The 15,400-nt window shown below is 49.1% G+C and overlaps 7 protein-coding genes and 1 non-coding gene across 8 annotated transcripts; 2 read left to right on the top strand and 6 right to left on the bottom strand.

Moving 5' to 3' along the window:
* Positions 1–261: 261 nt before the first annotated feature.
* On the top strand, positions 262–2,001 carry aif1 (Apoptosis-inducing factor 1; the record flags this gene model as incomplete). The annotated part of the gene is made up of 3 exons (XM_064901108.1): positions 262–484; positions 576–723; positions 771–2,001. The coding sequence occupies 3 exons, from the start codon at positions 262–264 to the stop codon at positions 1,999–2,001; spliced, it is 1,602 nt and encodes a 533-aa protein (XP_064752184.1).
* A 242-nt stretch (positions 2,002–2,243) lies between these two features.
* Positions 2,244–3,446, top strand: LTR64_006780 (uncharacterized protein; the record flags this gene model as incomplete). The annotated part of the gene is made up of 2 exons (XM_064901107.1): positions 2,244–2,346; positions 2,569–3,446. The coding sequence occupies 2 exons, from the start codon at positions 2,244–2,246 to the stop codon at positions 3,444–3,446; spliced, it is 981 nt and encodes a 326-aa protein (XP_064752183.1).
* Positions 3,447–4,099: 653 nt separating this feature from the next.
* On the bottom strand, positions 4,100–4,179 carry LTR64_006779. Its single transcript has one exon. It is a non-coding gene; the product is annotated as a tRNA-Ala (tRNA).
* Positions 4,180–4,450: 271 nt separating this feature from the next.
* On the bottom strand, positions 4,451–5,618 carry LTR64_006778 (uncharacterized protein; the record flags this gene model as incomplete). Its single annotated transcript, XM_064901106.1, has 2 exons — positions 4,451–4,778; positions 4,909–5,618. The coding sequence occupies 2 exons, from the start codon at positions 5,616–5,618 to the stop codon at positions 4,451–4,453; spliced, it is 1,038 nt and encodes a 345-aa protein (XP_064752182.1).
* A 546-nt stretch (positions 5,619–6,164) lies between these two features.
* LTR64_006777 (uncharacterized protein) lies at positions 6,165–6,926 on the bottom strand (the record flags this gene model as incomplete). Its single annotated transcript, XM_064901105.1, has 2 exons — positions 6,165–6,381; positions 6,433–6,926. 2 exons carry the CDS (start codon positions 6,924–6,926, stop codon positions 6,165–6,167), a joined length of 711 nt encoding a protein of 236 aa, XP_064752181.1.
* A 762-nt stretch (positions 6,927–7,688) lies between these two features.
* Positions 7,689–8,731, bottom strand: UTR2 (putative glycosidase CRH2; the record flags this gene model as incomplete). Its single annotated transcript, XM_064901104.1, has 2 exons — positions 7,689–8,467; positions 8,521–8,731. The coding sequence occupies 2 exons, from the start codon at positions 8,729–8,731 to the stop codon at positions 7,689–7,691; spliced, it is 990 nt and encodes a 329-aa protein (XP_064752180.1).
* Positions 8,732–9,989: 1,258 nt separating this feature from the next.
* Positions 9,990–11,885, bottom strand: LTR64_006775 (uncharacterized protein; the record flags this gene model as incomplete). Its single annotated transcript, XM_064901103.1, has 3 exons — positions 9,990–10,614; positions 10,662–10,927; positions 11,007–11,885. The coding sequence occupies 3 exons, from the start codon at positions 11,883–11,885 to the stop codon at positions 9,990–9,992; spliced, it is 1,770 nt and encodes a 589-aa protein (XP_064752179.1).
* Positions 11,886–12,988: 1,103 nt separating this feature from the next.
* LTR64_006774 (uncharacterized protein) lies at positions 12,989–14,674 on the bottom strand (the record flags this gene model as incomplete). Its single annotated transcript, XM_064901102.1, has 1 exon — positions 12,989–14,674. The coding sequence occupies one exon, from the start codon at positions 14,672–14,674 to the stop codon at positions 12,989–12,991; it is 1,686 nt and encodes a 561-aa protein (XP_064752178.1).
* Between the last annotated feature and the right edge of the window lie 726 nt (positions 14,675–15,400).

Raw genomic sequence — 15,400 nt, 5'->3', positions numbered from 1 at the left:
TAACAAGCAGTAAAGCGCGACAATGCGATCATGACACCTTCATTTGAGTGGGTTGTTCGTTACTGAATACCCTAATCAGGCCAGCTATATTCGCTGGAGGTTGTGTTTTGCCGTCGAACTGCTTCGTCTCGTCACCCGCGATTTCTCATGTTCCAGCGAGCTTTTCTACGATCTTTCACTTCTCAAACAAACCTTTTTAGAACTTTTACACCACGACCAAGCTTTTGTACTTCTCGGCCGTTCTCTGTAGCTACTATCAGGATGGCTCAAGAATTCAAACTTAAGGACATCACCACGCTGTCCAACCTCCAGAACTGCGACAAGCAAGAAGCTGAAGTTGAGGGCATTGATGGTGGAAAGGTCCTGGTCGTCAAGGTGAATGATCAAGTACATGCTCTCAATGCAAACTGCACACATTTCGGTGCTCCTCTAAAGAACGGTGTCGTCTCTCCAGAAGGCAGGATTACATGTCCCTGGCACGGAGGTGAGCCACACACACCTTCCTTTAAAGATGGCCATCTAACTTTTTACGGCCTGCTTCAATGTGAAGACTGGTGATGTTGAGGATGCCCCAGCGCCGGATCATCTACACAGGTTCGACGTTGTCGAAAAGGATGGTGCAGTCTATATCAAAGGCTCGGCAGAGAACGTGAAGGCAGGACGACGCAAGCCTACCTTTAATGTCAAGTCCTCCGGTTCCGAGAAGGTGGTCATTGTGGGAGGGTAAGTAATTCAGTGCTTGCTCATATACGTGCTAACTTTCGCTGTAGTGGATCCGGCACTTTCGGTGCTGTGCAGAAGCTGAGAGAGCATGGTTTTAACGGCAGTATCACCGTCATCTCGAACGAGGGCCTTCCTATTGATCGAACAAAGCTCTCGAAAGCCCTCATTACCGATCCATCGAAAGTTCACATAAGAGATGAGCAGTGGTACAAAGATGCGGATATTGCTTTCGCTAAAGATACTGCAACCAGCATCGACTTCAAGAGTAAGAGTGTGTCCACAAAGTCCGGTTCTTCATATCCTTACACAAAACTCATCCTGGCCTCCGGCGGTACACCAAAGAGTCTGCCCCTGCCCGGCTTCAAGGATCAGAGCAACATCTTCCTGCTACGACACATCACAGATACAAGAGCAATCATGGACGCTGTAGGAGACAAGGGAAAGAAGATCGTCGTCATTGGATCATCATACATTGGCATGGAAGTTGCAAACTATCTATGCAAAGAGAACGACGTTACAGTCGTTGGCATGGAATCTACACCACTAGAAAGAGTCATGGGTTCAAAGGTTGGTTCGATCTTCCAGAGGATCGTCGAGAAGAACGGCGTCAAATTCTACATGGGTGCCTCGGTCGATTCAGCCGTGCCAAAATCGCAACTTGCCAATGCTGTGGGCCTCAGCTCTGTGGGCGGTGTCAAGCTGAAGGACGGCACTGTGCTAGATGCTGATCTTGTCATCCTTGGTGTTGGTGTCCAGCCAGGCACAGAATACCTCAAGGATAACAACGACATCCAGCTTGAAGAGGACGGCAGTGTCGGCGTGGATGAGAACTTTGCTGTCAAGGGCATGAAAGACGTCTATGCCCTTGGCGACATCGCAACATACCCATACCACGGTCCAGGTGGAAATGGCAAGCCAGTACGCATTGAGCACTGGAACGTAGCTCAGAATATGGGCCGCAGTGTTGGTCAACGAATTGCTAAGCCAGATCAGGAACAACATCCATTTGTTCCTGTTTTCTGGTCAGCACTGGGCTCTCAGTTACGGTACTGCGGGCATACACCAGATGGCTTCGATGATGTCATAGTTACTGGTGAGCCTGATGCTGACCAGCCGAAATTTGTGGCATTCTACACAAAGGGTGAGGACGTTGTCGCTGTGGCAAGCATGTCGAAGGACCCTGCCATGACAAAGGCTGCTGAATTAATGAGAGCTGGCAAGATGCTTACCAGGAGTGATCTGAAGAGTGGTAAGGATTTGCTGCAAGCGAACCTGTGATCACAGACCAATAAAGTAGCACAACAGAAGAATCTCTTGCGCCGCTGTATTGTATGTCAAACCCCCTGTTTCCTTGGCTGCGCGTCTTCCGCGAAGAGATTTACCATCGTGGCTGGTGTACTTCAGGATATCATGCTTGGCGAAACCTCTAGCCGAGTCACAAGACTTTCAACTGTGTTCATCCCATGCATGGGCGCCCAAGCCGTACTCGAGTACAGCATTGGAACCAGTCAGCACGAGGAATGGTCTTCACATCGCGCGAGTTGCTCAACCCCACATCAGTCTCGTACGTCCTGATTGGAGAACATCGCTCCCACCGGTTGGCCGTGTATGGCCAAGGCAAAGGTAAGGCAAATTCGGCTTCTGGACGATCAGTCGCCCAAACGATGTCTGCCTTGAGATGTCGAGATGAATATTAGTGTCTTGTGTTACAACACAGTCGACTACTTGTGCACTACGTGTTCTTCAAGTATCTCCCTCTTCATACGCGCTATATGTATTGAGCTATTCGTGCTTCTTTGGTTCTCTGTTGTCATTGTCCTTTGGCTATATCTTGCTGATTTGTAGCTGGCACAACTATTATGACTATGGCGCAAGCAAATCAGACACCCACAATACTCGATGCCTTGGACCTCAATGACTCGGAAGGCGACTCTTTGACGGGTAATGTCGAGGAAGTGCTTTTCGGAGTTGAACGCATACTTAGAAAGACGCCTCTTCACCACAGAATTAAGAAACTACGTGGTGCCTTTACTTCGTGGCTGTCCAACCTGGACAGCTTTATCCCAACTGAGCAGCAACTGCGACTCGCAGAGTATGAGGCAGCCACCGCTAGTCAAACCTTGAGCCGCATGGTCCAATCTGCGACGGACCTGGTGGATGCTCAGGGCAAACCGGAGTATCGAGATATTGTTGAACGCGAGTTGAGTATGCTGGATGCGCAGATGGTTGTACTGGCTCGCCTCTTCCCCGCAGCTTCAGCAACGCGGCGTGCAAACATAAGCAGCTCTCGAGGACCAAGTACTGAAGCGCTTAGCTGGGCGGCTAGTGAGCCAGGGTCCGGCAATACCATATTGCCTCCTTTACAGTCCACGAATACTAGCCCTCCACCACGTCCAAACTACACGAACTCACATTCAGGCTCAAGCTTCCCTCGGCCGCAGACTCGTCAATCCACGGGATTCAGCAACTCTGGTGCGGAAGCCCGTCCTCGACCCGAGATCTGGCGCATCAATTCCCCTAAATCAGGCCAATTTGTTACCGGGAACTGGTACCAAAGCCCCGAAGATGCTATGGGTGATCATGGACCCGGTATGCTGGTGCATGAAGTCTTCATCGGTGGAACCTCCAGGGGGATTTTGGGCAATGTTCATGGATCTCAAAACCCCATAGGATCACCCCTGCAGGAACCGCGACGAGAGGAACAAGGAGGGCGATTTGGTTAGTGATTGCATGTGGTTTTCCTTCAGGAATACTTACTCGCTGGCGCTGGTAATGGCGTTGGTGATGACACTGATGATGATTTGAGTAGATAACACAATATTTGAAGTATTTACCAAGTCCTATTCCAGTAAGTCATGCAGTTTAAGATCTTCTCAGTTTCTAGCGCTGAGAATTAAACACAGCTTTTATAAACTGGACGAGAGCACGTTTGCAAAATTAGCATATTGGCCGATATGCTGTTCCATTGAATGGGATGCTGTATATCATACCTGATATTCTACTTTGGGTGTAAGGTAAACACGATTGAAGATACTCGTAAGTCATAGTGTGCAGTGGATGCAATCGACAAGAACGCCCCAAAGGTCATAACAAAATATTAGAGGTATCTTTGTGTAGCGACTTCTTGCCAGTGTTGTACTAGGATGCGAGGATCAAATCAATGAAAGTGTAAGTTGCGTCCCCGTATAAAACTGTAGAGATAGTTGAATTTTGCATGAGAGCTGCAAACAGCATACCAGACACAAAAGCTCGGTAGGCTTCCCGCACATTACCTCGGAAAAGTCAACAGGAACATTTGCCGTTATTGTCTCGTTACCAATGAGAATGAAATGGTAAACAAACCCCCCAAAAAGGATGCGCTCGAAGTGAGCAATGATGGAGCAACAGCGAGTCGAACACTGGACTTTTTCGAGCTTTTGGTGCAAACGAAACACTCTACCACTGAGTTACAGCCCCGATTTTCAGTACACAAATCTGTGCGCCGATTTGAGCCAGAATTTTCGACTGATCTCTATATAATATCATCATCCAGTCCCGACCGATAGCAAATTTGGGTTGCAACAAGCGTGCCATGCGACATCACTTTTGAACGACTTTTATCGTTATCATAAATAGAGTCTCAATTCGTATCTGCTAATAACTGCATACTTGGTTCAACACTTTCCAATAATTTCTGCTTAATACATCCTAGTCTCACGTCTCGCAATAAATCCACAAATCAAACCATCTACAAATAAGTATGAATAGCCTGCTCAATAACCGCACCAGCAGCCCCAGCACCAAGCACTCTCCACAACCATCGATTATCATACTCCTTGGTGAAATCAGGCCAGAAAGCGTGTTTCTCATTTCGATACTTTTGCAGATCAGCGTGCTTCTCGGAGCTGGAGACTGAGTATCGTCGTTCCTGGGACGACTCGGTGGCTTTGTCGCCGCCGAGGTAGCGGAGGAAGGCGTAGTTGGCAACGGAGCCGAGGAGCTCGATGGGTGCGAGCATGTCGGATGCGTAGAGGAGGAGGGGGAAGGAGAAGTGGACGAGGGCGTCGCCGAGATAGCTGGGTGGGTGTTAGTGGCTGTTGTTTGTGCTTGTTATAAGGCAATAGCGGGAGCGCGAGGGGAACTTGATAGGATCATGCCTCATGTGCTACAAAGGAGGGCAAAAGTGGTAGTGGCAGAAAAACTTACTTAGGATGACGGCACAAGCTCCAGACGCCGTCCTTCAGCATAGAGTGCTCATCAAGGGAGGTCTCCTTATGCTCGTCCAATTGCCTGTCGGCAAGAGTCTCCAAAGCAAATCCTGTAAAGAAGAGTCCGACAGCAATCGATTGCATATATGGGTGGTAGCCACTCAGGACAGCACCCTGGTGGTAGAAAGGTGCTGTCATTGGTAACGTGATAAGGACTTGGAAGAGTGCCTCTGGCAAGTAGGTGCTGAACAAAGCTTTGTTCCAGAACCCAGGCTCAGACTTCATCTCATCATAAAGTGGGTTGTCCTTGCCTCGTCTTCGTGACCTGGTGAAGATGCGGGTGAAGAGTCTGCCACCCCACAAAGTCACACCACCGAGAATAAGTCGTTCTGGTCGAGAGAGAGCACCGAGAGCCTGAGTCATGGGGATACCTCGCTGGAACACACGTCGACCAACTGCACCCCACCATGCGTTGATGATTGGAGCAGTAGCCCATATGAAATCCTTTGTCTCGACCTTGTTGTTCAGTCGGCCAAGACCATATGCGACGACGGAGAGACCACCATGAAGGGCAAGTGATGGATAGATACAATCCTTGAAGATACCAACATCGTACAAGGTCTTCTGCCAGGGATAGTGCTCTGTGATTGTTGACGAGACTGGAGCTGAGTCAATGTCCAGACTGCTCAAGTACGTTTGACGAGACATGCTGCCGGGTCGTCCACTCCTCGAGTGTCAATGGTTGATAGCAGCAGTGCAACAACCAAGGACTCTTGGACAGGCAATAGAGATGTTGTCGAAGCTCTGAGGTTGTAATTAGCCCCACGTCATAGAAGGAGGAGAACAGCTAGACTAAGCAGTCCGTAACGGCAGCTGATTCGCCTACTGCTCGCACGTGGGGATACCGGAGCACTCAGAGTCCGGGGAATCTGACTATTGACAAAAAGACGAATTCCGATTGGAAAAGTCTCAAAGTGTAAGAATACACGCTATTTGGGGGTGTTCATCGCGTTTTGAGGTTCACGAACACCAAAGCTTACCGTCTGCAGAGATAGGATTGAGTGTTGCAACTTCTGCATGTGAGACACAGAGCTAACAAAAGCGCTTAACAGCTATATGAATCAGCGTTTTGGCAGGTATTGCCAATGAGAGATTCCATAAACTCTGCAAATGCAACCTGATCGACTGCTTCTGTCCGTTGCTGCACAGAGCCTCGCCCCGTGCAAAACAAGCCACCGCTTGTTTGTATGTGACTTACGAGTGCAGACCGGGAAGTTTTGTGCTGGGCAGGGCGAGAGAGCTATTGGTTTCTTCGAATGGGACTGCAACCTTGACTTGTGTTGGTGTACAATAGTTGTGCGACCTTCCAGTTCGAGTGCTGCTGATCAAGGAGCACAGCTGACCTTCCGAAAGACTCTTAGAGTATTGCATTGCCAGTTGTTGTGCATGCACTGTGTCAATACATACACCACTATCCTCTGTAGACAAACCATGTGCAAACCAGCTCTTCCAGGCGATTTACCTCACACCAGCTCTTTTCGGTCCAATCCAGCCAACAGGAAGTAACAATGCGCCGACTCCAGCACCGTCCTCAATACCTCTCTCCTTAGCAAGCAGGTTATAAGCCGCAGCCGCATTCGCGGTGTCCATCACATCCAACCTGCATCCTAGCACCTCATTAATATACCGTCTGGTCTCACGCTCCAACATCCACAACTTTCCACCAGTACCCACAATCAACAGGTCCGGTTTAGGATGTACAAGCTCGAGTAAGCCCAGACTCGCCGCGGGAAAGCTCAGGATGCCCTTCCTACTATTGAGTAAATTTCCCAAATGTGGCGATGTGCCCTCGGAGTCAGGCAACATAAGCCACGGCTGCCATGTAAATGCTTCTCCTCCGACCAGGAGTATGCCAGCGCCTCCTTCTGTTTTCACGCCGTTGTCCAAATGGAAACCGTCGCTTGTGCATGCATCGACTGAAGTTGCGGGGGCGGCAATGTGGCCCAAGACGTCCATCACGCCGAAGTCAGTTTGTGTGTCTTCTGAGCTTTTAGGGCCTCGATCGCGATGGGTCGGTGCGTAGGGATTGCGAGCTCTTGCTGCATTTTGTAACAAGCTTGAGGTTGTGTAGTTTCGTGCTTTACTTTGTAAATGAAAGGAGTTCTTGGGTAACGTTTGCGAGCAGGCTCGTTGACGGGTACGAGCTGGTAGTGGGCTCAATGTTGAACGAAGAGCTCGGAGGAGCTCGATGGATGGTGGTCGCATTGCTTGAATCGATTCGTTTTCTGGGTTTCGCCTCCAATATCCAGGCTCTCGGGAGCGAGTGTGAGTATTGAAGGAATCCCTTTGCGGTTATAGTGTCATGCGCAGTTTTTGCCTCAGCAGAAGAGATGCAGTTGCTATTTTCCAAAATTGACTATAGTGAAGTACAGAACCGAAATCATGACGTTATTTTAGCTCCACGGCACCAAACTCGCCTGACGCAAGCCAATCGTAGCCAAGCTTTTTGTCTGGAATACTACTGACATCGGCTTGGGCCGTGATGTGGGAAGACACATTTCTGGATGTCTTCTGTGCAACAGTTCATGCATACGTGCTCCACCTAAAGCCCAGCATCTGGGTTACACAAATGATACGTGAGTTTGTAGTGGCGGTTCTACTGAGGCTTTCAAGAGCGTTAGATTCGTAGCTATCCCAACAGCTGCTCGCTAGCTAGACTTGCAACAAACGAACGAACAACCACCATGGCTCAGATGCAGCAAATTATCGACAAACTCATCACAATATGCACAACCCTATGATAGCCACAACCACTGCAAACAGACTTCCACTGAGCACATGCTCGGGCTGCACGTTCGACGAAGCACCGCTTGAGCCTGAGCTTGAGCCGTCTTGTACGAACCCTCCTGATCCGCCTGATCCTCCAGATCCTCCACTACCAGATGAAGTGGATTGCGAACCCGGTGCCGTGCTTGAGCTGCTCGAGTCTCCTGCATGGTTGTCGTTACCTGGACCAACACCACTCATACCTGGCACAGTGTTTGCTGTTTTGCTGGCTCCTGCACTCACACTAGCCGATGCTCCGAGATCCATATCGAGACCTGAAGCAAGGAACGAGCCGAGCACAGTTGGGTCGTCAGTGATTTCAAAGTCGCCTTCATTCGCATTCTTGCTTGTCAATTTGTAGGATGTCTTACCATTGCCCTTTGCGTCGGAGGGTGGGTCGTAGCAGTCAATGCTGACACTGTCAAATTGCGAATAGTAATATCCATTGGTCATATACGGCGAGTTCCAGCTAATCTCGCCACCTGCCCAATTTATGGTTCCTTGTGGGTTTGTTGGCAGGCCAGCGGGCCACAAGGATAGCTGCACTCGAGCGGGAGATTGGGGATATGAGAATCTGTTTGAGGTCGAGTTCCACGTATCGCTCTTCTTCAGGGTTCGAACCTGTTTGCCATCGATAGACCATGTAAGTTGATCCGGAGTCCAATCGATCTCGTAGTCGTGGTAGTTGACCATGGAGTCGCTTGAAATGGTAGCGTTCGCGCCATTGTCGTCTATAATTCTGTTAGTGCCATACGAATGGAGCGGAATATAGGTCTCGGCTCACAATTTGTTATGCCCAAGGAATAAAAGTTGGTTTGTGCTGTTAGTAAATCGGTACCGACGAACTCAAAATCGATTTCGTCCTTAGTATCGGACAAGAGAATGAAAGCAGTGACTACACCAGCGCCAGCACTGGTCTTCATCCTTGCTGAAATCTTCCCATACCAGACGTAATGTGTACTGGCCAGTAGTGTTCCAACGGAGCCTCTGGCCATGGTAAGGAGCACTGAGTTATCGTATTCAACAGGTTCACCAGATGAACTCCATGCAGCTTTCGAGGCATCTCCAAGATACTTTGTGTTGGCTTGTATGTTGTTTATACTACTGAAGTCGAATTTAGCCGATTGGCACACCGGCATAGGGACGCATGCGTCGAGGGAATATGAGTTGACGGCGTCGCAGCCGCCCAGGCAATATGCGCCAGTGCCACATTGTCCGTACTCTACACCAGTATTAGTATCGTTGCCACAACATTGTACTTGCTAAGTAAACATACGGGAGCAGCAAGGAGTGTCCTGAGGACAAGTGCTTCCACCTCCACAGGTTTGCGCGATTGCTGGTACCACGGCTGCTAATAGGACAGACGCCCTCAATAATCGCCCCATTGTGTCGATGCTGATGTGGTACGGGTTGGGTAGTTGCAGGGAAGGATGGTAAGAGTCGCTTCCTCAAGCAACGTGGATAGTGGCGTCGTGTGAGACAGTGATTAATGTGACAGAGATGAGTCTGATGGTGGTTACAGTTTTCGTGGATTGGCCCCAGGAATCACGATTATAGCAAGGGTCAGTCCAAGAATTGTGGTGGTAAAAACGAATGTTGTACACTGTCTGTACGATAATACTGCGCAACGAGTGACAATCGGCAGAAGGATGATGTAAATAGACAAGTCAAAAAGAGATAAAGGACAATGAAGTTGTAGTGAACGCAGGTTACAGAAGTTGCCAACGCAGTGAAGTTCTTTGCCCACGAGTTATTAGAGGGAGCAGCAGGCGAAACTTCCAGGGCTCCCTGTCAAATGCCGCCAAGTGGATCTCATCCAGGAGCTCATGGGGTAGCTAAGTTTTCTCTGCACCTTGGCTTGCGTGTCCCTGGAACATCGTTTTGCAGTTTTGGGCCTGGTGCTTGATCTAGCTTTGCTCACGAGACCGCCGATTGGGCCATTTGTGATCTGGTGGGCGCGGCAAGGTCCAAAATAAGCCATAAAAAGCTCCGCATGGGTTTGCCTCCAAATCGCGAATACCAATGTCGCGCTCGAAGGCGAGCTCGAGAATGCCACTGGCAGTGCTGCGACATGAACATCGAAGAGGCTATACACAAATCACGTGTGGATTCACTCACTTGATAGATATATCTCTCAGGCACTGCGAAGTATACCCTCGTGCGATCGTGCGATGGTGTGCATATCACCGGAAGGGTAGTAATCAATAGAGGCTTTTTATTCGTGACAATTTCCATTCATGGCTCTGTTATAGATTACCCTCGAAAGGGTACCTTCCAAGCTTCTTTATCGTAACTACTTGGCCACACCCCGTTCTTTCCTGGTGCTAAAATTCCTTTCGGATCGAGCGCATCTTTGATCTTCTGATTCAGCTTTGACATCGCATTGTCGTTGAAGGAATACGTGCTAGCAATTTGGTCCATCAGCGCTAGATGCGTTCTGTATTCGCCCCAGCCCTGTTTCGCAGCATCGTCCACCAGGATGCTGATAAGTTTGTGAGCTCGTCGTCTGCTGTCAGGGTCCTTGCGGTCGAAGACGATGCAAACGATATGGTGCATCTCGCGCATGCCCACGACGAATGTGCCGATGAAGTCGAATCCGAATTCTTCGCTGCGCCTGCGGGTGAGCTCATATTGTGCTACAGCATCGTCACCTGAAACTTTGGCGATAGGCGAAAAGAATAGATGAGCACCATTCGGTAGCCAGTCCACCCATCTGAGCTCAGTGACGCTAGGAATGCCTTGAAGCGTATCATGCCGTGTCTGGAGCACAAGATTGTCGGGCATCTCTTCCGGAAAGTAGAACTTGGCGCCCTTGATCTTGCCGAAGGAGGCCTTGACTACCTGCCACATAACATCACGAACTGGGGGAGGACCATATCTAAATTCGTCAGTTCAACATCGACAGAACCTAGGATCAAGACTTACAATGCTCCATAAAAGTTCCAACGTCCCAGGTTCAACTTTTCAGCTATCGCATCTATCTCTGGATCGGTTAATGGTTTGGTCGAGCTTGTGTAGGTCTTTCGGTCACCCATCACAGCCGCATCCAGGAGCACATGACGTAAGGTCGGTACATTCTGCAAGATCATTCCCACTCTCAGAGGTCGGATTATCTCAACCGCTTGGTGCAGGTCTTCGTCTCGTGGAATGGTTATGAGATAGCTCTGATAACCACCTGGATTTGTCATAAGCTAGCAAATATTAGCCTTCTGGGTCAAACTCGTCGACGGCCTTTGGTAGACACCGGAACGTGTTTGAGAGAGTACCTACCCATATGCCGAGCTTCGTCACAATTCCCAGTGAGCCTTGGCTGAATATACCGTCGTTATATGGCCCAAAGCCATAGTTGAAGAGATGAGCACACTTGTTCCAAGATTGCTCATGTGGTGGCAGGCTAGGGTCAGCGTCTGGATCAGGAAGAGCTCCCATGCCAGTTCTGATCAAAGAACCGTCGGGTAGCACGATTTCCATTCCACAGTGCATCATCCAATGGTCTCCGTATGGCGTATAACCGACACCTCGCTCAACCGTATTCCCTAGCACTGAGCCTCCACCTAGATCGGGCACATCACACCATAAGTGATCCCTCAAGTTGTTCTTAACCAGATAATCATGCAAATCGAAGAAGGTTACCCCAGGCTCGACAAGTGCATAAGCACCATCGACGTTGACCTCAAGTACTTTGTTCATATTCCTGCCCATGTCAATGCCAATACTGCCTGGTACACGCGGTGCTGAACCGCCATAACCGACATTTCTTCCAATGCTGAAAGGCCAGGCTGGGATAGTGAACTCATTACAGAGCCTCATGATAGCCTGCACATCTGGGACATTTCTTGGCGCCACCACACAAGATGCCACGAAGTACTCTTTCTCCAAGATATAGAACATGTCGTGCACCTTGCTAGGGTTCAGGTAGGAGTCTTGTCTCAATTCATCCGCCTTGTCAATGATGGTAGTATTCTCCTGACCCACAATGTCAGCTAAGCGTAGTGTAAAGGTTTTGAATGTGCTAGAATCGACGCCTGGTGGAAGACACAAGGGGTCTCCTGCAATTTGTGGTGCAGCGCCATTAGGTCGACGATAGGCTGAGGCTGGAGTTGGCCCTCCAACCGTCTCCTCTGGAGTGACCTTCTCAGGCTCCTTCATGTTGTAGTTTCCGTATGTTAGAGACTTAAACGATTGAAGGGATGGCGATTATCTGGTATGGTTCTCTGCTGGACTGCGCGTGCGCATTTATCTCCATACTGTACAGTGATATTCCCACACCAAGCCATTAAAGAGGAGGTCCATATCCGAGGTCCCACATTGTTCATCGGCAAGCGTTGCCTCTCCATGCTGCAGCAGGACATGATCGACCTCAGCTATGAGCAGTGGAGATTAGACTTCTGCTGTAAGCCCCAGCTGTTCGGTACTTCATCAACTGAATCCACTCTCTCGAGGACCCTGCTTGGATCTAGCAACGCTTTTCCGTGTATGCCCACACTTCCGCAGGGCCGACAACCTTCAGTCTTGCAGTCGGGACTGTTCATCAGAGCATCGCCTTGACTTGAAATGCGCGACTCGAGGCGTCTCAAGTACACGTTGAAGAGTGAGAAGAGGCCCATCGTCTTATGGTGCCGAGTCGCTGTGCATCGCAAATTGGCCTGCCTCGAGAGTACCGCAACCTGGATACATCGACCCTGAAACAGGCACAGACTTCTCTTCAAAGGTCGACCTACACTGTTCGAAGTCGGCAATACACCAATACAATGTATCTGCTTGCTTCGCTTAAACAGCTTGGCTGGTGCCATTGCAGGGACATTTGCTCGAGTATACGAGGAAGCGAAACTGCCTATTTTTGCATTACATGGCTACAGCTCCAAATGCCGAGCGCAATGACCTCCACTTGATCGCAGCACGCGCATGTGGAGCCACATAACGCGTTCTTTCTCAAATACAAATGAGTGTACACTGCATCATCAGATTCACCCAACTGAACTCACTGAACCAGCCAGGCTAGTGCAGCTAATGACACACGGCGATAAGGATCAATGAGTACACGCCGACTTCGACCACTGTCAATGAGCTTCAGATCTACATCTATACACTTATGCAGTGGAACTCAGTTGAGAATGCAGTAACACTTGTAGGATGTATATGCTTCAGGTAATTTTTAGCATGTGAGCACCATCTCTTCAGTCCACGCTCTATCGTCCTCTCGGTGTTCATTACGCCTTATGCTTTGTCTTTCAATCCAATCAGCTCGAGCACTACGAATGCGCAGTATTCCTGTTTTGCGGGGGGTCTTTAAGCAAGACTGCAGCCTTGCACAACGCCTTTGTATTAACCACACCATGCTCACCGATCGTGGTACGTGTGACATGAGGCATTGCACCAAGTCTAACATGCAGGTCCCTTGCTGCAATTGCCCCGGAGCTTAGACTTCTGTACTCCTGATCGAAGTTCACCATTGTGTTAGCGTCGAACATTTGGTTGTATACCGGAAAATAAATCTGATATTCCGCAGAATCGGTGAACCGCAGCTCCGCGACCGAATATGCTTGCTTCATCAGGCCTTGCAGCCTTCCGAAATCGCCAGGCACCCTCTGATGCATGATAGGGTGAACAATACTCCAGAGGGCATTAGCTCTTTCCCATGCCTTTCGAGATGTAAAATCCTCCCAAGCAGGATGGTTTCGGAGCTTGTTGTGTTTCTCAGTGATCTCTCGCAGATAGAGTCGACGGATTTCGTTAGGGGTGTTCGGTTTTAGCTTTTGCCTTATCGCCGCAACAGTTTCATCGATACTAGCGTCAAGCCCGACAAAAGTGAGGACGCCGAAGACGACATCAATTATATCACCTAGGATAACCTTGGCCACCAACCAATACCGTGTCTGTTGGCTTTGCATTAAGCGAAAGGCTGTAGTCTGTGTGGCCTTGCTCATTAAGATGTCTTTAATGTGCTGTGGCATGGCTTTATCAGCTGCATTGCTTGGAAAGTTGGCAAAAGTGTACGCGAAATCGACGGCTTCGTCGAAAAGTACTGCGAGCTTTTTACTAAGCTCGTCTTCCCTAGTGCCCGTCGAGTACGGAATAACGGCGTCTTTCATACTCCGAGGCCTAGACATAGCGGACTCCGTCCTCTGAACCGGAGTTTGTGGCGGGACTGGTGGGAACATTCGACCGCTTGCTTCTGTGCTTGTAGCAGAAGTACCGTAATTGTTGCTACCGGTACTATCAGATGCAGGATGACCACGAGGTGGTGTTCGATATTCGTTATCTTGGGAATTGACGTGATTTTGGAGGGTCATGTTTCTCATCTGATTGACAGGAAATGGAGACCCTTGCCTGTCGGCACCTCCTCGAAATGGTTGCGCAGGATTGCTAATAGAAGGCTGACGCACAACAAGAGTTTGGTCCGGGTTGGAAGAGGCGTTCGGAAATTTGAAGGTACCCCACTGAGTATGATAACCCGGTGGGAGAGCTACTTCAGAATTTAGAGGTGGACCGAAGCCATTTTGGACTGGTGTTTCGTGAAACGGTGAAGAACCTGAGTATCCAAGAGTAGTAAAATGGCTGCGTTGATGGGAAGGGGTTGTGTGATGCGGTTGCTGGCGGTCCTGGACCTTTGACAACTCTGCTGAGTGGACTCTGATCGTTCGCTCTTGTTGCTGAATTCTGATGTTCTGGTTATAGATTTCGCGGTCTTGCTGACTTAATCTTTGTAGTACTAAACTAGCATTGCTCTGATGGAAGGCTAGCTCCGCCTTCAACCTTTCAATCTCGGCGTCTTTCTCTTGCAATAGTCGCGTGTCATTTCCAGGAGTACGTGATCTCTGGGATATGGCATCACCAAGTTCAGACTGTACTTTCGTCAGATTCTTTTCATTCTGCCACAAGTAGTGTAGATTTTGTGACCAAGCCACAGGACCCTGGTTGGGTGCAAATTCAGACATGTCGTAAAGTCTGCTGTTGAACCTAGAGCAAGTCAGTCTTGGTTCAAGGTGGACAAAAGGTCGATAGGTACTTACATGGCTGTTTGTGGAAGTAGCTGTTTGACAATTCGGAATTAGTTGCGGCAGTTGCGTTGAAGGATGCCACGAACCTTATCAATATTTGATCTATGACAGTTTTTTTCTGGCGGCAGCTGGAAGCTGTGGAATGAGACGAGTGCTTGCCTGACTTTGCAATGTCTGCTATAGAATCCTGTGGAAGCCTACGTTCAATTGTTAGTCGGTGTTCCTGTAAATCTTCTGGGGTATGCAGTAGTAGATGAAATCTAGAACTAGCAACGTGCTTCAAGGTAAAATAGCTGCAGAACAAGTTCCATGGTGTTTCAAATTGGTAAGTAAAACTGCTAACTTGATAGGTATCAGATTTGCTGTTTGTAAGTTTCAACGAATGCTGAAGTGTTTGCTCAACAGATGCTTGAAGTGGCACATTCTGAATCGATTTTGTTTTCGCGTCGTCGTAGCCTTCGCTGTCGTGCCGCTTTCACCGTTGTTTGTTGTAGCATTGTTCTTGTGTCCTTCGGCCTTTCGCTTCTCTTGATCGACCGACTGCCGTGAGTGACATCAAATTTGTGGAGACGAGACAATAATCAGGCAGTAGCATGTGCCGCCGACATGCTTGGCCAATCTCAATCGATCGCACGGAAACATACCTTGCAATATCTGAGTTCC

This window comes from Lithohypha guttulata, assembly GCF_036872675.1.
Source record: "Lithohypha guttulata strain CCFEE 5908 chromosome Unknown scaffold_5, whole genome shotgun sequence".
Classification (NCBI taxonomy): Eukaryota; Fungi; Ascomycota; class Eurotiomycetes; order Chaetothyriales; family Trichomeriaceae; genus Lithohypha; species Lithohypha guttulata.
Note: the sequence above shows the minus strand (reverse complement) of the source record. Positions and strands in the feature narration are given on the sequence as shown.